The sequence below is a fragment of the Dendropsophus ebraccatus genome, chromosome 1 (genome assembly GCF_027789765.1).
Source record: "Dendropsophus ebraccatus isolate aDenEbr1 chromosome 1, aDenEbr1.pat, whole genome shotgun sequence".
Lineage (NCBI taxonomy): Eukaryota > Metazoa > Chordata > Amphibia > Anura > Hylidae > Dendropsophus > Dendropsophus ebraccatus.
Window position 1 is genome coordinate 173,175,830 of NC_091454.1, and position 24,893 is coordinate 173,200,722.

At 41.1% G+C, this 24,893-nt stretch overlaps 1 protein-coding gene across 6 annotated transcripts in view; it reads left to right on the top strand.

Moving 5' to 3' along the window:
• NTRK3 (neurotrophic receptor tyrosine kinase 3) overlaps positions 1 to 24,893 on the top strand; it is a 480,773-nt gene that overhangs the window by 163,166 nt on the left and 292,714 nt on the right. For all 6 annotated transcript variants that reach the window (XM_069984884.1, XM_069984865.1, XM_069984863.1 and 3 more), the window contains one exon: positions 2,845 to 2,916. In XM_069984884.1, the coding sequence (XP_069840985.1) occupies positions 2,845 to 2,916 (72 nt within the window). The remainder of the gene's footprint in view (positions 1 to 2,844; positions 2,917 to 24,893) is intronic.

Genomic DNA, 24,893 nt, shown 5'->3' on the forward strand with positions numbered 1-24,893 from the left:
TTCCAGAGCCAAGAGTGTATCATTTCCCATAACTGAGCCGGAGCACAAATCGTGTTTACAATGGCTTATGGCAGGAAATATTACGTGTGGCGGCTTACAGCGCGCACACCACAGAAGGCCTTGCAGAAACAGGCCAAAGATGCTGACGGCAAAAATCAACATGTTGCTTCTTCAAAGCAAAGCTACAAAGTGCAAGAGATATCCTAGGAATTGTATGGATTATACTCGGAAAGTGTCTATAATTACAGCTCTTGTTTGCAGCTCTCGCTTCTTTGGAGCACAGAATTATGGCACCAAAGGATAGTGTTTAATTTATCTCCTATGACATAGAAAAACAACAGTAGTTGCTGGGTCATCCTCTTCTGTCAGAGACTTCTGTGGTCTCCACAGTCCGTATCAAAATCCATACAAGCATTGTATAGAATTACCATGCAGATTGTGTTCTGGAATTGCTGTGGGTAGATCAACAACAAATCTGATATATATATATATATATATATATATATATATATATATATATACAATTGAACCAATGAGAGACATTTAACTGTTATTGGCTGACATTCTGTATCATGTAGTGAGTTCCCAAACATGCGCATACAGTTTATAGGCATATACACTGCACACACACATGTATATAGTAAAACACATACACATGTGCTCCCCTCACCTCCCCTTGATTTTAGTCAGGGATTGCAGTTTCTCCTAACAAATTCAAAACTATTGAAACAGGCTGCAGTTCACATCACAGCCACTGGGTGGCCACACATAGACACATGTTGCATTTATTTAGTTTTTTTATTTGATCAGCTAGTCATCTAGTAGCAAATATTTAAAGTTATGTTAAGCCATGATAAGAAAGGGTGTGTGCCTGTATGTAGGGAGAGTTTGAACTAAAAATTAAACTGAACTTAAATGTTCTATTTCTGCTCTGGAGCACTGGATGGCAGTATTATTTAGGCACTTTATTGCTTTATGGTTTGGTATTGGGTAACAATATAACATATTTCTTGTATCTTAGGCAGCTTTTAGGCATGTTGGTGAAATAAAATCAAAGAAACGTTTACGTTTTGTTATAATTATCACTATAGTCTTGTTTATATGTTTTAACTGCTCTAAGGAAATACTCTGTCAGCTGTAACTCATGTTCCAAACTGCTGACACTGTTAGACAGCTGTTAGGTCAAGGAGACACCTGGAACTTTCTAAGTAGGATGGTGTAAGGCCGCATTAACACGTTCCGTGTTCTGCACAGAATACGGACATATAATGCATGTAACGGACTTCCCCCCGCCCGGGCAGCATCTGTGATAAGATGCTGGGAGCGGGGGAACTGTACAGATATGCACCGCGCTGTAATGACAGCACCGTACGGCTGATTCATTACAGTGCGGTGCATATGAATTCAGTTCCCCCGCTCTCAGCATCTTATCACGGATGCTGCCCGGGTGGGGGGAAGTCCGTTATATGTATTCCACGTTAATGTTCCGTGCAGAACACGGAACGTGTGTATGCAGCCTTACAGCTTGTAGCTATTCAGGAGCTTGTAAAAGCATTTTTGACTCACAGCTGGATATATGAAATCAAGTGTTTCCTACACCTAACAGTTATCCAAGACTCGAATCACACATTCCATGTTCACTCCGTGAAGCTCTGTACTGGAGTGTTTCCCTGAATGGCATCATGTATTAATATCATGCCGGAAGCTGGGAAACTGAGCGTCGCCCCTCTGTAATGACAGAGCTGTGCAGATTTCCCATTACAGCGGCACAATCATTCAGTTTCCCTGCTTCCTGCATGATATTAATGCGTCATTCTCCCTGGGGGAAACACTCCAGTACAGGGATTCACCGTCCATGCCGTCCGGAATTTACAGAGCAAACATGGAAAGTGTAACAGTGTCAGCAGTTTGAATGTGAGTTACAGCTGACAGATTCCCTATATTTCTCAAACAGTACAGAAATAAGACACATATTCAACTTATTAGCAAATTATCTTGTATCCTTGCAAAAGTTAGATCGATTTACAAAAACACAGAGACTTTGTAAATATTTCCCCCAAGTACAAGGACGAAACAAGATCCGGTCTTCACCCCGCGCTCATTCAAATCTGGTCGTCTATGGAGGCGCAATGCTTCGGGTCCACCCCATTCTGAAGTGCTGAGAAAGTAAAGGACCCTGAAACATCGCACTTATGTCGGATCTCCTTCGTCCTTGCACTTGGGTAAAATATTCATGAGGTTTTCATGACATGTCAGTTTTCTGCGGCCACTATTCATTGACTAGCGGCCGCACAACACTGACAGCTCACACAATGGAGAGTGTATTCTTGTAAGAATACAACATAATTTTCTGATGAGATGAGTACGTGTCCTACTTCTGTACGGTTTGGACTAGCACCTGGCTGTGTTGGACGCAGTTCACTAAGTGCATTAATCTGGATGGATTTCTACGACTGTTTGTAGATTCCCAATATTATTTAACACACCTTTTGTGGTTCTGAATAAATCCCTAAACTGCATTTAGAGATTTGGGCAGGGTTCACACACTGTAAAATGAAGGGAAAAAAGAGAGAAACAGCTGTAAGAGTTATAGGTATAAAAAGTAGACTTTTTAAATCTAATAATGTCTCCTATTAAAGTCTATAAAATGTAGCTGTATTTTTTTTTTTTTAATACAATGTGTGGTGTGACGACTGCTTTTTTATAGACTTTAATGAACAAAAAAAACCTCTCCATTTTATATGTACTTGATGGAGGTTTTTTCTTGTCTTCTGTGTGAACCCAGCCTTAACCTTACTAAGTTAAATATGTGTACCATAATAACATAATGCATGTGTCTTTCAGAACAATCATGAACTCTGGACTGAGAAGCATACAGCCACGGGCGTTTTCTAAGAATCCACATTTGCACTACATGTAAGTTGATGTCTGAATTTTCTCCTTAGTAGAACAATTATTTAGCTTGCCTGTGCTGTTCATATTTCAGATCCTCACTTATTGGCAGGTTCTATATAATTACATTTCTTTTATGAGCACTCTCTGTATATAGGGCTGAGGGGCTTTGATAATGCTTTTTCCCATACATCAGAGTACACTGCATATTAAACAATAAAACTTAAAAGCTGTTTTCCACATATATTAATTTCATGTGAGAAACCTTCCCCTTTGGTCATTGAGGGAATTGGAATCTTCTCCGCTGCTTCTTTTACATTCCAGTGGATGTACAATACTAAATTTCTCTATTTTTAATTTCCGCTCATGAAGTTTTCCAGTTTTGTCACCTGAATAAGTGATCAAAGCTCCAATGATTATCTCATCATCTCAAAGCGCCAAACAGACTGTTTACCTATCCCAGAACACATCAAAATTTCATTAACTTTTCTAGTTCTTTTTTTTTTTTCTTTCTTTCTGTTTTCATGGTTGATCACTCGAAGTTCAAATAAAAGTGGAAAAAATTGATTCTTCTCTTACCTGCTGAGATATGGATATGGAATGGTGATTTATGTCACTTTTGAGTGTAGTTTAATTTCTGGCTATGTTTAACTTAAACTGTATGAAGCACTCCTACTGTATGTTTACTAATGTGATAAAATATGTATTTAAATACTAATAAATATAGTACTTATTAATATTATATAGATGACAGGCTAGATTCACATCTGTGTTTGAGGCGGCTGTGTTTGTGAACTCTCTGGCAGATTCTGTTGCATGTTGAGCATGTGACATTGATAGACTGGGGTCTGTTGGGTTTCCCACTGGTGTCCATCATTTTGCCGGATCTCAACAGGACAAATAATTCTACATGCCTGGAGCCTTCAATGGCAATAAGAACCTAGCCTTAAAGTGTACCTGTCATTATACAAAACTTTTGACATGTCATAGAGACGTCAAAGGTTTTGATCGGTCCGGGTCTAAGTGCTTATACCCGTACCGATCGGAAGATAGAGCAGGGAGAAGGCGTGCTGCAGTGCGTCCACTCTCCACTCTGAGAGTGGACGACTAAGACAAGGGTCTAAGCAAGTCTCGTGAATGGAAAAAAAGATGCTGTCTGGAGCATCACTGGGTGGGAAAAAGGGATTAATATAATCCCCACTGCCCGTCCAATCAGCTGCAGACCCCTCTGTGATATCAGCACCTCCCCCTCCCCCTCTATATATAGAAGGTTTGGTAGGAGTGGCGGCCAGTCGGCTGTGTGTGGAGGAGAGAGCAGGATGGCAGCAGGCAGTTACAGCAGAGCAGGGAGAGACTAACAGAGTGATATAGGGACAGAAAGGAGGGGAATGGCGGAAATTGGTTGATTTGCTGGCTGATGGACATTTTTTCTTTCCATTTTTAATTTCCATTTAAAACAACATGCTTTGACAAATTCTTCCCTTGTGTAATAGTCCCAGTATTGTAGCTACTATAGTTTTGGCTGTTTTAACCTCTTAGGGACATATGCCATACCCGTACGCCGTGACCCCGCTCTGAACTGCCGCTATCCCGACTGCTATCTGCAGCATGGGACCGTGGTTATTAGTGGGAGCGACCGATCGCCTCTCCCGCTAATTAACACCCTTAGATACAGCTGTCAAACATGACAGCTGTATCTAACAGTGTTAAATGCAGCCCATCCCTGGTTTCTAGTGGCGGGATCTCTTGGTCTTACCGGGCTGGGCCTCAGCGACGTAAAGACGCTGCTCCTGGCTCAGTATTCTATTGCAATGGTCTGCAGCAGATTGGATCATGGATCGGTGCTGTGTTATACAGCTACACTGATCTCTATGAGGGATCAGTGTAGCTGTTTTAGAAGTTCCCCAGGAGGACTTAAAATTACTGTAAAAGTGAAAGGAAAAAAAGTGTTTTTATAAATATAAAACCCCCTCTCCTAATAAAAGTCTGAATCACTCCCCTTTTCCCACTTTATAAATAAAAATAAATTAATAAATAAATAAACAAACATGTTTGGTACTGCCGCGTGCGTAATTGCGCGAACTATGAATTAATCACTTTCCTTATCTTGCACGATAAACGGCGTAAGCGCAAAGACCCGCCAAAGTGCAAAAATTGTGCATTTTTGGTCGCATCAAACCTAGAAACATTGTAATGAAAAGCGATCAGAAGTCGCATATACATAATCAAGTTACCGATAGAAATAACACATCATGGGGCAAAAAATTACACCTCAATCACCCCCGTAGACCAAAGGATAAAAGCGCTATAAGCATGGGAATAGAGCAATTTTAGTGAACTTTTTTTGCTGTAGAAGGTTTTATTTTTTTAAAAGCCATCAAATAATATAAAGGTTATGGAAGTTGCATATCGTTTTAATTGTACCGACTTGTGGAACATATATACCATGTCAGTTTTTCCATAGGACAAAAGGCGTAAAAACAAAAAGAAAAAAATAAATAAATAAAATTAATAAAATTTACTAATCTTAACGAGTTTGAACGAAAATTTGCAAAGGTCGCTAAATGAATCTCCGGCTGCTTCACTTATCTCTAATGTCCATGAATGGCTTCAGTAATACAGGTCAACAAATTCAAGAATTTGAACATGCTGGGGGAGATTTCTCAAACATGGTGTAAAGTGAAACTGTCTCAGTTGTCCCTAGCAACCAATCAAATTCCACTTTTCATTCCTCACAGACTCTTTGGAAAAGGAAAAGACGAATCTGATTGGTTGTTGGGGACAACTGAGCCAGTTTTTACTTTACACCGTGTTTGATAAATCTTCCCCACTGTGTTGTATAACCTTAAAGTAAATATACATTTATTTCCTTAAGACTATTGACATTTTACAATGCATCTCGCCTATTTCCTTATGGTTTCTAATCTCCCCCTATTAGGCCTAATTTACACCTAACAGTAGTAATAGAGCTCCCTTAGCAACTGCAGAACTCTGTGGCTTACAGCTTCAACTGGATTTTCCTTTCTCATTCACAACTATTTAACATCTGGCTGCTGTGGTGAAATGTTCTTATGGCCAGAAGCAAAATGTTGAACGATCCTTCAATTACCTCCATTTGCCCCATATCTGGCTATTTGGCTGGATCGCAGCATTCTTAAACTAGGATTGCGTCTTCCTGTAACTAATGTGTGATTTCTTTTAATCTAAGTGTTCGAAATTATGTTGTGCTTTGCACCGCAACACATTGATTTTTTTCTAAAAAGTCTAAAGACTGAACATTTAGAATTACAACTTAAAGATAGTAAACATGTCCTCGTGAACAGGAGCAGCCATTTAATTGAATTTGATATTCAGAGGTTCATAAACTTTACTAGCAAAATAAAACTCTGATTTAATTTCTGGTTTTTAAATTGCCGTTATTTAGGGCAGATGATGCCGAGTTTAAGGCAAAGCAGCATTCTGCAAATCTTTATGAATCTTATTACAAGAGTGAATGTGACTCCCGGGGCATTATACCAGGGGTGAAGGTGAAACAGATGACAGGGACCATTACGCATGCATTTTTCCTGTTTGGTTTCCTCATATTTCTTTTTACATCTTTTAGAAACAGAAAAATTCACATTAAAATATAATGATAAAAATAAATTTATTTATACCAGATAATGGTAATACTAGTGGTTCCGATGTCCTGTTTTGCATATGAGTAGTCATATAATATACGCGATCCCGCAGTTGCTTGACATTAACCCCTCAAAGGAGAAGTCCGGCGAAAGTTTTTATTAACCCCTTTGTGCTGCAGCTAGTTTGGGCCTTAATGACCAGGCTAATTTTTCAAAATCTGACCTGTCTCACTTTATGCTCTCATAGCTCAGTGATGCTTTAACGTATGCTAGCGATTCTGAGATTGTTTTTTCGTGACATATGGCACTTTATGTTAGTGGCAAAATTTGGTCACTACTTTGTGTGTTTTTTGTGAAAAACATCAAAATATCATGAAAAATTTAAAAAATTTGCATTTTATGAACTTTGAAATTCTCTGCTTCTAAAAAAAGAAAGTCGTAGCACATAAATTAGTTACTAAGTCACATTACCAATATGTCTTCTTTATTCTGGCATAATTTGGTAAACATATTTTACTTTTTTAGGGTGTTATGGGGCTTAGAAATTTATCAGCAAATTATCACATTTTCGTGAAACTGATTTTTTTAGGGACCAGTTCTTTTTTTAAATGGATTTAGAAGTCTGGTATCCTGAAAACCCCCATAAGTGACCCCATTTTGGAAACTACACACCTTAAAGAATTAATCTAGGGGTATAATGAGCATTTTAACCCTACAGGGGCTGGAGGAAAGTATTCACAATTAGGCAGTAAAAAAATTGAAAATTTAAATTTTCCAATAATATATACGTTTAGATTAAAGTTTCTCATTTTCAAAAGGAATATGAGACAAAAAGCACCACAAAATTTGTAATGCAGGTTCTCTTGAGTACAACGGTACCCCATATGTGGGCGTAAACCACTGCATGGGCACACAGCAGGGCTCAGAAGGAAGGGAGCGCCAATTAGCTTTTCCAATGCAGATTTTGCTGAAGAAGTTTCTGAGCGCCAGGTGCGTTTGCAGAGCCCCTGTAGTGTCAGCAGAGAGAAAACCCCCCATAAGTCACCCCATTTTGGAAAGTACACCCCTCAAAGAATTCATCTTGGTGTGTGGTGACCATTTTGACCCCACAGGTATTACAGGAAAGTATTCAAAAGAAGACAGTAAAAATGAAAAACTTGAATTCTTCCAATAATATGTTCGTTTAGTTTGAAATTTCTCAATTTCACGAGGAACAAGAGGAAAAAAGTACCCCAAAATTTGTAACGCAGGTTCTCCTGAGTACAATGGTACCCCATATGTGGGCATAAACCACTGCATGGGCACACAGGAGGGCTCAGAAGGGAAGGAGCGCCAATTAGCTTTTTCAATGCAGATTTTGCTGCAGAAGTTTCCGAGCGCCAGGTGCGTTTGCAGAGCCCCTGTAATGTCTGCAGAATAGAACCCCCCCAAAAGTCACTCCATTTTGGAAAGTGCACCCCTCAAAGTATTCATCTTGGTGTGTGGTGACCATTTTGACCCCACAGGTATTAGAGGAAAGTATTCAAAAGTAGACAGTAAAAATGAAAAACTCAAATTTTTCCAATATTATGTTCTTTTAGTTTGAAATTTCTCAATTTCACGAGGAACAAGAGGAAAAAAGTACTACAAAATTTGTAACGCAGGTTCTCCTGAGTACAATGGTACCCCATATGTGGGCGTAAACCACTGCATGGGCACACAGGAGGGCTCAAAATGGAAGGAGCGCCAATTAGCTTTTTCAATGCAGATTTTGCTGAAGAAGTTTCTGAGCGCCAGGTGCGTTTGCAGCGCCCCTGTAGTGCTAGCGGAGTAAAATCTCGCCATAAGTCACTCCATTTTGGAAAGTGCACCCCTCATAGAATTTATTTTGGGGTGTGGTGAGCATTTTGACCCCACAGGTATTTGAGGAAAGTATTCAAAAGTAGACAGTAAAAATGAAAAACTCGAATTTTTCCAATAATATGTTCCTTTAGTTTGAAATTTCTCAATTTCACGAGGAACAGGAGAGAAATGTCACCCCAATATATGTAACACAGGTTCTCCTGAGTAGAACGGTACCCCATATGTGGGCATAAACCACTGCATGGGCACACAGCCGGGCTCAGAAGGGAAGGAGCGCCAATTAGCATTTTCAGTGCAGATTTTTCTGAAGAAGTTTCTGAGCGCCAGGTGCGTTTGCTGAGCCCCTGTAGTGTCAGCAGAATAGATTCCCCCCAAAAGTCACCACATCTTGGAAAGAGCACCCCTCAAAGAATTCATCTTAGGGTGTGGTGACCATTTTTACCCCACAGGTATTAGAGGAAAGTATTCAAAATTGGCCAGTAAAAATGAAAAACTCGAATTTTTCCAATAATATGTTGGTTTAGTTTGAAATTTCTCAATTTGACGAGGAACAGGAGAGAAAACGTACCCCAAAATCTGTAACGCAGGTTCTCCTGAGTACAACGGTACCCCATATGTGGGCATAAACCACTGTATGGGCACACAGCAGGGCTCAGAAGGGAAGGAGCGCCGATTTACAGGAGCAAAACCGCAGCTAGTAATGGTTATTAGAATAGTGCAGTTACTAAAATAAGATAAAAAAAATTAGATTACAGGTAATGTGGGGTGGTTACAAGCAACCAGGGGTGGTTATGGGCAACCTGAGGTGGTTACAGGTAATCTGGGGTGGTTACGGACAACATGGGGTGGTCACGGGCAACCTGCTGTGATTACGGCAACCTGGGGTGGTTACAGGCAACGTGGGGTGGTTACAGGCAACGCGGGGTGGTTACGGGCAATGTGTGGTGGTTATGGGCAACGTGTGGTGGTCACGGGCAACCTGCTGTGGTTACGGCAACGTGGGGTGGTTACAGGCAACGTGGGGTGGTTACAGGCAACGTGGGCTGGTTACAGGCAACGTGGGCTGGTTACAGGCAACGTGGGCTGGTAACGGGCAACGTGGGCTGGTTACGGGCAACCTGCTGTGCTTACAGACAATCTGGGATGGTTACGGGAAACGTGGGGTGGTTACGAGCAACCTGCAGTGCTTACAGACAATCTGGGGTGGATACGGGCAACGTGGGGTGGTTACGGGCAACCTGCAATGCTTACAGACAATCTGGGGTGGTTACAGGCAACGTTGGCTGGTTACGGGCAACCTGCAGTGCTTACAGACAATCTGAGGTGGATACGGGCAACGTGGGGTGGTTACGCGCAACCTGCAGTGCTTACTGACAATCTGGGGTGGTTACGGGCAACGTGGGGTGGTTACGGGCAATGTGGGGTGGTTACGGATAAACTGAAGTTCTTATAGGCAATCTGGGGTGGGTACCTGTAATCTGACATGGGCACCGCAATCTGGAGGGGGTCATTGGCAATTTGGGGTGGTCAGAGGCAAGGTGCGGTGGTCAGAGGCGACGTGCGGTGGTCAGAGGCGACGTGCGGTGGTCAGAGGCATTGTGGCGTGGTCAGAGGCATTGTGGCGTGGTCAGAGGCATCGTGGCGTGGTCAGAGGCATTGTGGCGTGGTCAGAGGCAACGCGCAGTGGTTACGTGCAATCTGGGGGGGTTACATGTAATCTGGCATGATTACGGGGAACATGGGGGGTTATGTGCAACCTGGAAGGGTTACAGACAATCTAGGATTGTTACTGATAAGCTGAAGTGCTTATAGGTAATCTGGGGTGGGTACATGTAATTTGGGGTGGTTACGGGCAATCTGGAGGGGGTCACTGGCAATTTGCAGTGGTTACGGGCAACGTGCGGTGGTTACGGGCAACGTGCGGTGGTTACGGACAACGTGCGGTGGTTACGGGCAACGTGCGGTGGTTACGGACAACGTGCGGTGGTTACGGGCAACGTGCGGTGGTTACGGACAACGTGCGGTGGTTACGGGCAACGTGCGGTGGTTACGGGTAATCTGGGGAGGGGTTAGGGGTAATTTGGGAGTAAACTGCAATTATTACTATAATAAAAAGTGTGTGTTTTATTTTTTTGTATGTTTGTCACTTTTTGTACTTTACATATTAATTTTCACTGTATTACTATGATTACTGTGATATTTTCTATCTCAGTAATCATAGTTCAGTGACAGAGACCAAATTGGTCTCTGTCACTTTAAATTTTCAGAGTTGGCTGGTTGTGAAGCGCATGCGCACTTCATAACCAGCCAGGACGTCGAGGAGGAAGGAGCTCCGTCGGTCCGGTGAGTATATGGGGAAGGGGGGGGGTGACTGGGGGACGGGGGTGACAGGGGGGGTGGGGGGCGACTTGGGGGGTGGGGGGACATCACTTTTTATCCCCTGTCACCAATCATTCATGGTGACAGGGGATAAAAAGTGCCGGGAGCACATGACACAAGCGATCAGCGGTATATAGTATATACCGCTGATCGCTTGTACCGGGACCCCACAGGGGGGTCCCCGATGACTGCCCCATGCTCTCCGCTACCTCCGGTGGCGGAGAGCATGGGGCTTTCATTCATTTTAACCTTTTAATCGCTGTGAACCGACGTTAGTCGGTTCACAGCGATAGCGGCGGCCATCTTGGAAATGATGGCCGCCGGGGGAGGGGGGTTAGTTATCGGGGCACTAGGGGGGGCTGATCTGAGGTCTGGGGGATACTTATTTCATCTCCCCCCGCCGTAGATTCACGGCGGGGGGAGATGAAAGGCGGCGGCAGCACCGGTACTCTCATTTACCGACGGTCGCCGCTATAACGTTAATAGCGGCGATCGTCGGTAAGGGGGGGGGGCCGGGACGGACCTCACACACTGCCCCAACCCCTCAGCTACCTCCGGTAGCCGGGGGGATGGGGTGGGGGCCGTCCCGGCCCCGCAGCCTTATTCTCTGCCATCGCCGTAAAAAGCTGATGGCAGCAGAATAAGGCCCATTAGTGACCGCCGTAGAAAGCCGTATCGGCGGTCACTAAGGGGTTAAAGTATTGTATTGCCCCCCCATAAGTTTTACAAATCACCAATATACACTTATTATGGGAAATGCTTACAAAGTGCTTTTTTCATTGCACTTACTACGGCATCAAGGCTTCACTTCCTGGATAAAATGGAGATGTCATGACCCGACTCCCAGAGCTGTGCGGGCTGTGGCTGCTGGAGAGGATGATGGTAGGGGGACACTGAGGATGATGGCAGGGGGACACTGAGGGACACAGGGCACTGGAGGGACTTATCCTTTAAAATGCTGCGATGCATAGCGATCGCAGTGTTTAAGGAAGTCTGTAAGGTTAATCAGGTTAGGCGCCTTTCACTAACTTATGGGGCAGGCACACAAAAATTACACCCCAACCAGCCCTGTAGGTGGAAAAATAAAAATGCTATGGCTAGGGAGGCAGGGAGGAACATTGCATTCATTTGACCCGAACTTCAATGATCTCGGTCATGAAGGGGTTAAGCAAGTATGGTGGATCTTGGCAACAACATTGTCATAGCGTGAGCAGTGCAAAAACTTTCTAGAATCATTGGAGCAGCTGGTTCTTTATGGTAATAATGCATGTTGATAATTCTGAAGCAGCTATTTTATACTTAAAGGGGTTATAGAGCACTACAAAGACATGGCCACTTTCTTCTATAGACAGCACCACTTTTGTCTTCAATTTGGGTGCAGGTTTTACAACTTAGTTCCATCGAAGTGAATGGGGCTTGATTGCAAATCACACCTGAACTGGAGACAAGAGCGGTGCTGTCTCTAAATGAAAATAAATGTTTTTGTAGTGCTGGATAACACCTCTAAAGCTACATATAGAACAAGACCAAGGGTGGGACCAATTAAGGAAATAAACTGAGAGGCATTTATGTATAAGTAAAGGAGCCTGTAGGGCCATGGATTGATTCTAGCTAGTTGTCTCTATTTTAATTGGTAATTGTGATCAATCATCAGATGGATAGGAGGATTGTAGCAGACTCTATTATATAGGCCAATCTTAGGCATCTTAAAGCTTTCACAAATGTTAAAACATAATCTGGGGGCAGTTACACATCTCCCTGTATGATATGAGCGACTAACAGCTCATGAAATCTGGGGCCACATGAACAATCTAAGAATTGTTTGTGCAAGCCCTTTAATAGGTTCTGTAACTAAAACGTCTAAGGCTATGCTCACGCACCGTTCTACACTTTTTATTGGATGGCCATTATTTAACAACAAATAATGGCTATTATTATACTAATAAGTGATGTTAAAATGTCCATCATTGTGTGAACAAAGCCTTATTCTCACTAAAGGGATCTAAATTCATCTTTAGATATGGATCCACAATCCTCTATAGACATTACTAAATAAACAAGCAACCCTTTCATGAACATCAAAAGAAGAAGTTGTGGTAGCACTTCTTCATTTAAAAAGGTGTCTTTTCACTCATATGATATTTCTGCCATAGTTGGAATGCTGTCACAAGCTGACCTACTATCAAAGCTATGCGCAATGGATGGTCCAAAGAAGGGAAGTGACAAGTGATAGAAAAGAAACAACGCTAACCCAAATCATGGCTGTAAATTGAAAAAATTTGAAATAGCTGCTTTCTAGTCAATTTAATTATTTTGCAACCAAGTAAGCTGGGTGCAATGGCAGTATACATAAGTAATTGTTACCATTTGTCTCAATAAGAATAGTTCTTTTGTGTCTTTTGTTTTATTAACATTAAAAGAAATGGAGTTCTCTGTATGTTAATGATCTTATGGTTCTGTGCACATAGTATCATTGATTTCTTCCGCACTTTCCATTCCCTAGTTACAGATTGGAATGAAGCATTGGTACTACTCAAGTGATTTGTGTGAAGGCAGCGAAGACTTGTTCTACATTTTGTGTACTTGAAGGATAAAATAGACACTGACAAGTTTTGGGGAATTAGAAAAATGAGATCAAGAAATCCCCTTTGGAATGTATGTGTATGTGTATATGTATACACTGTGGCCGGTATTCCATAGCAATGAATGTGATAGGTAAACTTATTAAATAATGACCATGGTTGCAAACCTACAACTACGACAATTGTTTTATAAATTTATACAAAGTGTAAACTTAGCCCAAAAAGGTATTCCACTCAAACATAACCTTTCATATATTGCTACCCATGGTGAGAGTAACAATTCCTTCCATACTTGTTATTATCTATTCAGTCTCCTTCCTCCGATTCTGAGTTGCTGCTTTCTGCTGAAGACAAAAAATACTTTGTGAGCTTTTTTCTCCATCTTCCTCAATTCCCCTCCCAAGACAGCTGATGGGAACAAGTCCATAACTGTATCTTTGCAGCAACTTTCTAATATAGGGAGGGATGATAACAGTGAGTTTATTAGCAAATTGAGCCTTTTTTAAATCACTTATTTAACTTTTTCACTTATTGTATAAACAGTAACATGCATATATATATATATATATATATATATATATATATATTGCTGAATGTTACTGTTTATACAATAAGTACAAAAGTATATAGGAGCAAAACTATGACATACAAGCAGGTAGTTTAGCAACTCAGTGACTGCATCCGGAGCAACCGATTTTCTCTTTATAACTCATAAAGAGATATCTTCTAATCTTTATTGCCTCTAGGCGATATAGCCCTGTGTCAAAACTTGACCTTGGGTTAACCCCCCTCAGCATTACAAAGAAGCTGCAAATTTGCAAATACAGCTTGCCAGCAACTTGTTTACATGAGCTGAGCTGTCTTGGAAGGGAGGGGGGAGGAGGGGGAGATGGAGAGAAAAGCTCAAACACAGTTTTTTGTGTCTTCAACAAAAAATAGCAGCTCAGAAGATTGAATAGATAATAACAAGCATGAGATGAATTGTTAGTCTCACCATGGGCAGCAACATATGAAACGTTATGGTTGAATGGAATAGCCATTTAAGGATCCATTTTTTTTTCAGTTTTATATGATTTTATAGGGGGCCCCTTAGTTGGCATTGATTCCTTAAGTTTATTTTTTTTCAATACTTAGATCATGTCAGTGTACACTACTGTAGGACACCATAAAGAAATAGGTCATTAGGTTGTTTTGGGATTTCTAACCACCTCCTTTGTAAAGGACAATTTTGGGGTCACCTGGTTGCCCATTAATTCAGTTGGGTGTCACAGCAGTGATCGACATGAGAGTTAATCTTAAAAATAGGGCACCGAGCAGCCTGAAATTCCAAAGAAACAATTAATATCGATGTGGAGCCTAGTATAACTTGACTTGAAAGAAGTTTCCAAGATTACATGTTACAAAGTACCCAAAAGGTAACAGTGATAAGTCTACCATAGCTCCTAACTTGATGTTTTGTAGAAATCTATATAAATTTATAAACTCAGTGTAGCCAACAGCATTTAGCTGTTCAAGATATTGTGATCAATGTATCACTGTAAAAGTTCTTACTGTAAAGTCTGTCACCTGAACATAGGAAATGACTTGTAATAAAAGCTAGTTCCGAAAGTAGAAAACCCCTGGGCACTCTTCTGCTTTGCTGTGTCTTCCCATTAAGGTGGTGACACAGATCTTAAAATGTTCTGTATAAAGTCACCTTTCTGAAGTTCGTACAGTCCTCGCTAGCTTCACTGGAAATAAATGGCAAATAAATATCCTCAAATAGGCAGCAGATGATTTCTCATAGAAGCCGAGCTTTCAAAAGCAAAAAGGAGAAAAAGCTAATTTTTCATTCTACACCTAGCGTCGTCTCCCAGCAGGGGTGAAGGGAAGTGCTTTGTGTCTCCATTTACAAACCCCCCATTGGTACCTGCTGTGATAAGCTGAATGTTTTTTTTTATATATTTTACTTTAGTAGCTGCAAATAAAACCATTCATTTCCTTCAAGTGTATTTGAAAGCAGTCTCAGTTTCTAGAATTATTCCATAGTATAATGGTTCCTATGAAACCATGTCGTTGCAAGCGTAACCCCGACTGAACCTTTCAGTAATATTGGTTGGTTACTTTTCAGGCGACATGTCTGCTCTTGGTTTATCGTTCTTTGTGATTTTTGTATTGTAGATTAGTGACTTGCCTAACGGTTCATATTTTTTTCACTTTTCTTATATTATGGCTATGTTAACACTAATAAAAAAGAAAGAAAAGGCATCTGCTTTTTCTTTTTAAAATGACGCCCATTATTACAGCATTTTAACTGGCCTCAAAGGAATGCCTTAAAGTCAATGGAATAACGGACATCCAATGCACACAGTGTATTAAATGGCAGACGTTGTTTGCATGGTCGTCAAAATAATCATGACAATTATTCACGGGGGTCTTTTGCAAACACTGGACCTTATTTTTTAGTTGTTCACACACAGTTCTTAAAAGGACACTCCGGCCCGGGGGTATTTTTCAGTTATGGCCGGGGATGGGGTGGTTATGGACGGCGGAGGTCACTTACCTACCCCGTTCCAGCGCCGGGTCCCAGATCGCGCTGCCCGGTAGACCTGCCCCGCGGCTGCTCCTTGATGTGAGCTGCCACATGAGACGTGACGTCTCAAGGCAGCTCAGCCATTTAGCAGCCGAGGCGGGGCTTTCCTACGACCATAGAATCCGCCCGTGCCGGAGTACCACTTTAACTTCTGGTCCTGTGAAGTCATGTGGGCAACTGTGAGTTGTGGCGCTGTGCGGTAAAATATCACTTTTTTATTATGGTCCCCCCCCCCTCACACACACACACACACACACACAAACTGTCCACTCCGTTGTTATTTTTTTTTTTTTTTTTTTTTTTTCATTTAGCTGGAGTGGTTCTTTAAGACAAACTGTCTAGGTTGATGAGTAATAACCCAGATCTGGGATGACCAGTAGTTTGTCGTGACGGCTTCCATTATAGTGAAACAACTCTTTTAAGTAATTTAAAGTACGTAAATCAGCTTTGATTTGTATGCTACTTCTAATACACAGGAAACATTTCCATATCCTTCTACTCTTCCCTTTTATTTCCATGGTATTAGAAGCAATTCAGTACCATTTTAGATGTATCACGCAAGCCGTAGCCATAACAACCTATCAGCAATTACTTTCCGTCTATGTAATACCTCCAAATAATCCTTCTTAGGCTATTTCCTGATGATGCAACCTTCCCTATTGTTGTTTTAGTAAAAAGGAACTTTCCATGCCTGTCACGCAGCATCACGCCTCTGCCCTGTGCTGCTGCCATAAGCAGAGGTGTCATAGCATCTTAATCAATGAGCGAGCAACTTATATTGTAGATGGCACATGTCTTTTACACATTTCTTCCCCAGAGCTATTTATCAGTCAGCAGGAAAGGTACATGCACCATCCCGAGTCCGATCATTAGGTGGAAAAGTGCAGTTGAAAGGAAGAAAGCGAATGTGACTGATATTTTCAGTGCGTGCTGTCGTACCTCTTCACAACTTCCTGCATGCCTCAGTGGAGCTCAGTCACGAACGGTGGATAATATGTCAGATGCTATTATCTGACAAATACGACAAATAGAAGGGAGATCCAAGCTGACACTTTCAATTATTGTCCGGTGGCACTTTAGAAACTGTGCCTGGATATATGTATTGCTATTGTATACCTTTTATTTCCCTTCCTATAGATTGGATAAATACCAGACTCGACGGTTGCCTCTAGGATGAGTGATGGAATATGGGTGTTGTCACAAAAGCTGTCACAAAAATGAATATGTACATTTTAAAAAGAAATGTGGAGAGAGAAATAATAAAGGTACCTTAAAAGAATTCATAAAGAGGTTGTTCCACCAAAACCCCACCAACACTAATCCACAGTATAGAGGGTTAGTATATACTCTTGTTGTATCTGACCACTGGGACTCCCATGGGAATGGGAGTTCCAAGTCTCCCATCTAGCAGAGGATATGTATACACACTGCCCCTCCATACCTTGTTCATGGGAGTGCCTACTGCATACAGTCTTTAGCACGTATAAATAAAGTGGCAGTGTGCAAGCATAATCACTGCTTTATTCCAAGAGATTTGAGGCCCCTGTTTTTAAGATTGTAGAATGTCCTAGAAGACCCGTCATGATCATGCAATTATCCTGGGACAATTATGCTGGGACAACTCCTTTAATTTAATTCAAATAATATTATCCGTATATACACACATGGCGGATTTGAAGTCTATGTGACACAAATGAGTCAATAATTTAATGTCCATCCATTAAAGTCTAGGAAAAAGGCAGCAACTAAACACTCTGCTACCACCACCACTACCCCGGGAGGGAAAAAAAAATTCTCATTTTAGGAATACAAATTTCTTCATTCCTTTCTGCATTGTAACTAAGCATAAGGCATCCCTTCACACTTCCATTTTGAGGAATGAGTAATCCCTGTTGCTTACTAAACATCAATCTGACAATATTTTTGGGGTGAATTTCCAGCGATGCATCAAAATCCAACAGGTAACATTGAGATTTTTATAATCTTCTCTAGATCTGGATGTGCCACCTAGCAATGCTTCTTGGCACACCCACTGCTAGATTACATTGGAGCAAGGCTACCTGAGATGATAAGGACATTTTATTACCCTGACAGGACTTTTTATTAGCAGCTGAAAATAGAAGCAGGTAGTGTACGGTAACTGCTCTTGTGAAGTACTTAGGAAGCAAGATACCATAAAGTGATACTGTTGAAGTTACATAATAGAAAATCCAGTTCTTGTGGTGATTAATAGTCAGTAATGGGTACTTGTAGTTAATTATAGGAAGTATTCATTATTCTGTTTGTAATTTGTCCCATGCATTGCAGGACAGAATAGAATTGAATAGCTCAGCTTTTGTTTGCTCAAGGTATTCTGAAGATAAAGAATGACTATTGTTCACATTATCTCAGCTCAACCATCTCAGCTCGCCAGGTCATTGAGGTCCCAGCTTTCATCGTTCATCGATAATTAGATGACATCACTTGGGACAGCAATGTCTTGAGATTTTCTAGATAAGAAAGACAGAGCTGTCAGTCATTCCTGCAAATGACCTTGAAATATGATAACCTTGAACATTTTATGGCTTAGAGCACAATTTAGCCATATAAAGCAGAATGAAGACAGTTATGCTTGACATTCTGTTGCCGTAAATAAAAATGTAATTTCGAGGAATGGAGAAGAAACTCTGTGGCTGTGGTTATTGGTCTCTTCTAAATGGTGGTTTCTATTGCATGATGTCCAGTTCTCTTTTGGATATCATTTTGCAGTTTAAGGCTATGTTCACACTACGTTAAAGTACGGCCTTTGTTGCCAATTGGCAACAATGGCCGTACTTTTGGCGCGGTGGAACAATGCCTTACTTTCAATGGGATCCCGGCCGGAGCGTATACACATCGTATACGTTCCGGCCGGGATCCCATATGGGGCCGCAAGTAACTGACATGTCAGTTTTATGCGGCCGGAATTCAGTGAATTCCGCCCACAGAAAGCCCTGTCAGTTCACACAGTGAAGCAAGCGGCTCCGGCCGCTCGCTTCACTATGTGCTATGGGAAGCTCTGATGATGGCGCTGATGCCAAAATGATACGGCCAGAGACTGGCCGTTCCGTGACCCGGCCGGTCTCTTACGTAGTGTGAACAAAGCCTAAATTGTTATGTAATATTTATTAACTTTTCAGATAACTAACATACATCTTATTGATACTTGCTTTCTTCAAAGCCACGTTCACACAACATATTTTTTTAATTAACAACTTGCAACAATGGCCGTTATTAATTCAAACGATACATTGCATTGACAATAAATGGAATCCTGGACGGAGTGTATACACATAGTATATGCTCCGGCCGGGATTGCAAGTGGTCGCACAACCCTGACAGTGCACACAAGAGTGTAGCTCTGGCACTTTCCATTGTGTGCAATGAATTGCAATTCAATAAAAATGTTGTTCATCTTCACAGACATCGGCCAGTCTGTGACACGGCCGGTGTCCTATGTTGAATTGAATGGGAATTGGGCCTTATCTGTAATTTTTCACGACTTTGCAGAAAATTCTCAGTCACTACGGCAGGAAGGCTAAGTTCATAGTTGCGTTGGAGGCTGTTTTGGCTTCTGCTCCATTTTGTCTCTTACAATGCGGAACTCAATGTCACCAAGTTAATGGAATCTATTAAATAAAATGGGGTCCATACGGCACTGATTACGTCTGGCATGGAATGGATCTAGCAGTGTTGTTTTGTTGTAGTTGAGCAGAACAATAGAAAATACAATGTAGAGGGAGCTACTGAAAAATGGATGTTTATGTAACCTGAAGTTTTGCTGAAGCTCTTCAAAACTTTCTACATGGATTTAAGTATGAATTGTCTGAAAAGAAATTACAGTATGTACCTCAAGATACTGTTAGTACAAGAAAAATACTGAATGTTTCTGTTGTTATATTACTTGTGCCAATGCCAGAAATATCAAGTTCCCCATTGTATTTATACTATGTGCAGAAAACAAAAAGTCAAATACTTACCTAAATATCCTTGCTCCAGGGCAGGGAAATGGTGACTATTTTGTTACATTTACTGCAAAGTGTATGAACAGACACCATACGCTTTCCCAGTACATTTGTGTTACCTGTGTAATCGACACAAAAGTGTTAACTAGAGTTAATTGCTTGAATGCTGGAATTGAGAAGCAAGGCCTATAGGAAACAATGAGAGACTTAGGCATTTAACCAGGTGGCCCCTATCTGTCACTGCTCAGCCAACCAGCGGCTGAGGGGGGAAACCGCTGCAGCCGCTGATTGGATGAGCAATAATAGTGAAGCTAGAAGTATAATTGTAAAGCCCCTGGGTTTAAGGCTGTGGAAATGTATTATGCATTATGAAAAGGCTTTCAACAAGCTATTTGTATCCTAAGTACCCGAGCAGGGCAAGATGCTCAGCTCGAAGATCATGCACCATGCTCGACCAAGTGTGCTCGCTCATCTCTAGTGTTAACGCTTTGTATGTTTATTAGTGATGAGAGAGCATGCTCGTCCAAGCTTGGTACTCATTCGAGTATTAGGGTATTCGATGGTACTCGGACGAGCATCTTGCGATACTCGAGACAATGGCATCTTCCTCTTCCTGCATGTTTGGTGGCTTTTTCTTAGCCAATCATCATGCAGGAGAGGTTTTGGGAGCTCGTAGCAGCACGTGGGAACCCTACATGTCGATAGCAGTGATAGGTGGGCCAGATCAGATGACCCTGGCATACAGTATAAAAAGTTGTATCGGCGGGGCTCGGCTCACATGCATGCTGGAAGAGATTAGGGACAGAGCTGCTGCTTGTTAGGAAGAGTGTTAAGGAGGGAATTTGCATTCCGGTAGGCAGGGATACTGTATAAAGAACCCAATAGCCCTTTGTAAAAATCTTTATTTTTTATGGATGAATCCAGACTGCTGGCTGGGACTTGCAGTGCAGCTACCACGATCTTAGCTGCACACTGTGGGGATCGGCTGCTGACAGAAAGGGGACAGCAGGTGCTGCATACAGACCCCAAAGAAGTCCTCAGTACTATTATATTATTTTGTGGCTTTTGCTGCTGCTGATGTACATTGTATTGCTGTGATTTGTAGTACACCTACATAGAACCTCACTGCTCATTGTCCTGTGTAACAGGTGCCATACACCATAAAGAACCACGTACACACAAACTATACGACAACCTCCAAAAACTAGTGTGACAAGTATATTTTTTCATCTGCAGCCAGTCTGCAGGGTTGCTTCCTTTTTAAGTGCAGCCATATCCAACCTCACTGCTCATTGTCAGAGGCATCCATGCATGCTGCCCCTGCTGTTTCCTGTCCATTTCCGTGGTGTTTCCATCATTTTCTGAGGTTGACAGTTTTTTAAGCAACCTTCCCTGGGCCAAGCTTGGGCCCCTTCAAAAAGGCTCTCCCATGATGCTTTGCTGAAGTCTCCATGCACAGACTCACAATGCAGCAGCCTAGACATGACAAATTTGCTTGCTATGATCAGTCTTACCCGAGGCTTGGATAATGTCACATTTAAAGTCATTTCTATTTCTGTCAGCTTTTAACGTTCTTCTTCCTTTACAAGTCTCTGGACCCCAGCTGTGTAATCACAATTACTAGATGAGCACTTCCTGTTCCATACTAATTGTGCAGCCCGCTGTTATAACACAAAATAATGGCTCCAAAGGGGCTTTTTATTTTTTACATTAGAATATAAAAGTTAACAAGTTTAAGGGCAATATTTAGGAAGCTCGAGATGATGGCAGGAAACCTCATTTAGTATTTGACACAGAGTTCTTCCCACCTGGCGATTTATATAGCCTGATACCATAATGGCAGTCACATCTTCTGCAGTCCCAACAGGTATAACAATAAAAGGCAACCGAGTCTCATTTTATTAAATATACTAAGGAACTGTGTGTAATGTATAACACATTATAGAACTTCCTTTTTAGCATCATTATAAAAGATATGATAAAACCAATGTTACTGTTATCTATAGTAACCAATGCCTCTAATAAACCCCCTTAAGTCTTTTTGTCTTTTCTGATAATACCCACTCATTGTTAAGGTCTACTAAGAGCACAGATCTACTCTTTCAATGGTAAAATTGTTGTGCAAACTTGTAATCACTCATCTTTTTTCTGATCTTGAGCTACATGATGTTTTTTCTTCCACTAAGAATATGAATGCCACTGACTGACTGTTACCAGCGAGCGCTGGGCAGAGTGCATTGTGTGAGCTCAGATCACAGTCACACATTGAGAGCTAAATCGCTCAAATGTCTGACAATGGAGCAAAGTTGACCTGCTGTCTGTCTCCAAGGGCAACCAATAGAATTCTAAAAACAGATATAGATATGAATGGTAAAAAAGACATGAACTTACTGAAAAGCTGCACAAAATCATAAAAGCAAAATATTTATATTATAATGTTTCCTGCAGACTTTAACTTGCTTAAATAAGAAATGGGCTTTCATAAATGGAATAATTCAACAATTTGTGTTTTCTGTAAGAATTTCAAGCCATAAAATAAGCAGCATTCATTTAAAAATGTTAAGTGGTTGAATAAAAATGACTGCAAGAGTTGCAAGTCCACAAGAAGATAGAAGGATAAAGAATAAAAAAGCAAGCAGAAAACAGCTAAGATTAAACCTACTTTACATAACTATGTTTTTAGTGCTTTAGAATGCTGTTGTTCCATTGCCAATTACTCATTACATTCTATACATTGCTATAGTTGCCACTATGACACTAGATATGCTTCCCATGCTACTGCACTTTGCTGCCTCCGCTGCCCTCTAACCTCAGGTTTCAAAGGAAAAAATTCAAAATGTAATGTTTCCCCAAACTTAGAGGATGATCAAACTGTTGTATAAGAAGATTCTATCTGTTGTCTGGGATAAATGCTTATTTAGCCATGCTGCCGGGGCTGTGCGGGGCATGACAATAATATATACTTACGTCAAATAATACAAAAGTCATGTATAGTGTGCATTGTTGTAAACATTTTGATCTTAACCGCTTTCACACTAGGCACACTAGGATATGCCTGCACGTCTACTTGTATCCCCCGCTCCCTCATATAGACATGTCCTTGGATTAAACAGACACAGAAGCTGTGGTCGGATCCTGGTAGTTTACCCTATAGATGCTGCGGTCAGTTCAGTTGCAGCATCTATAGGAAGAAAAGAGGAAGAATTGTCCTTCTGCTCAACATATGGGATCTGCAAAGCGATCGCAGAGTCCTGATGGTAGCTCTGACAACTGTAGGGCATCCAGTGCCCTAACTATGGAAGCTGATCAGGCTCTGATCAGCTATGCAGAAAACAGTTATCTTATCTTATAATAATACACCACAGTGCAGAATGACAGACAGATATAGAAGTTCCCTAGTGGGACAGTAAAATAACATATAAAAGCAAAAAAAAACAGCAAAACTTAAAAATATGTATATAAAGTGAAATGAATGCAAATAATAAATGTAGAAAAAAAATACACATATTTGGTATCACCATGTACGTAACAACGCTGACAATAATGTTATCACATGACATAACCTGAAAGGCGACCGCAAAATTTTTTTAAAAAAATGCTAATTTTGTAATTTTGAAATTACATGAAATTGGGGCATTCTAAACAAGCAAATTGTATGGATATTGGCTAAAATGTGCCACTAACCTAAAGTACATTATGTTACGAGAAAACTTTGTCAGAATCACATGGATAAATAAAAGCATTAATCAATAAAAATTCCCTCCCCTCTATGACGCAGCTTCATTAGAATCAATGGAGCCGCGTCATACAGGGGCGAGGGATTCCCCGTGACGGCGCCTTTCTATCCCTGGGTCAGATCAAAGAGGATGTACCTGATTGTACATCCTCTTTAAGAATACAGGTACAGTAACATGCATGTCACGTTTACCATAAACTGCACTGGTAAAATTGAAAGTGTCCATTTTACCAGTGCAGATAATCAGATATCGATTAGATGACGTACAGAAGGAGTATTCTCTTCTTAAGTGTTGGGATGGATGGAATGGAAGTGTTTCACTGGGTTTTTCAACATTTTCTTATCTTTTAAGCTCAGATTTATTCAGCTAAATGCAATGAGTATACGGAAAGCCCCAGGGTGGCAGCGGAGGATCTTATATCTAGTTTCACATTATCATATGCAAAATAACGTTTCTTTAACATATGTCTTCTATGTAATTTCACGTGGGTTTATTTTGACACATTGATGTAAATGCTCCCACAGCAGGTTCCATATTTAATAGCACTGAATATCTTTTCTACTTTTACACTTTTCTTCTTGTCAACTTCTCTTAGCAGTGTGCTTTATTACTGACATTTACCATGTTTAGGGATCAGTGTCCACACAATATCTAATGCTATCGTTATTGAATGTTTAAGAAACAGAAAGCATTTTAAGATTAAATCTCAACTAAGTTCTCTGGAAATAAGTTTCTCCTTGTTAGACGCTTTCACAATATTCTTTTGAATAGTTTCTGAGATTTTGTGATCTTATACAGATCATAATAGTTGGATGATGTTAGATGACAGCCATTACAAGCTGCCATCATATACCACATATCGTTATCACATAGACGCTTAGTGCCCCATCCTAGCAGGGCTATGTAACCCAACTGTGTCTTCCTCAGTGCTGTGATCCACATCAACAATCTAAGAATATCTTGTGGCATCTTCTCAACTTTCAGAAGGCGTCAAGCTTATCTTTACCTCTCTGAATACTTTTTCCACCCTAATGCCATGTTCCCATGATGTATTGATAAGCACTAACAACGGCCGTTTCCGTTTAGTATGTTGTGGGAACATAGCCTAAATGTGTTGATCAGGGTATGGTCAACAGAGTCATCTCTTTATAATTAGAGATGATCGAACAGCGCTGATGTTCAGGTGTGTACGGACTCGAACCATCAGTATTTGACTCCCGCAGTCTTCATGTTTTGTGGGGAAGGTGGAGACAGCCCGAGTCCCATCTGGAAAGCAGAAATACAGC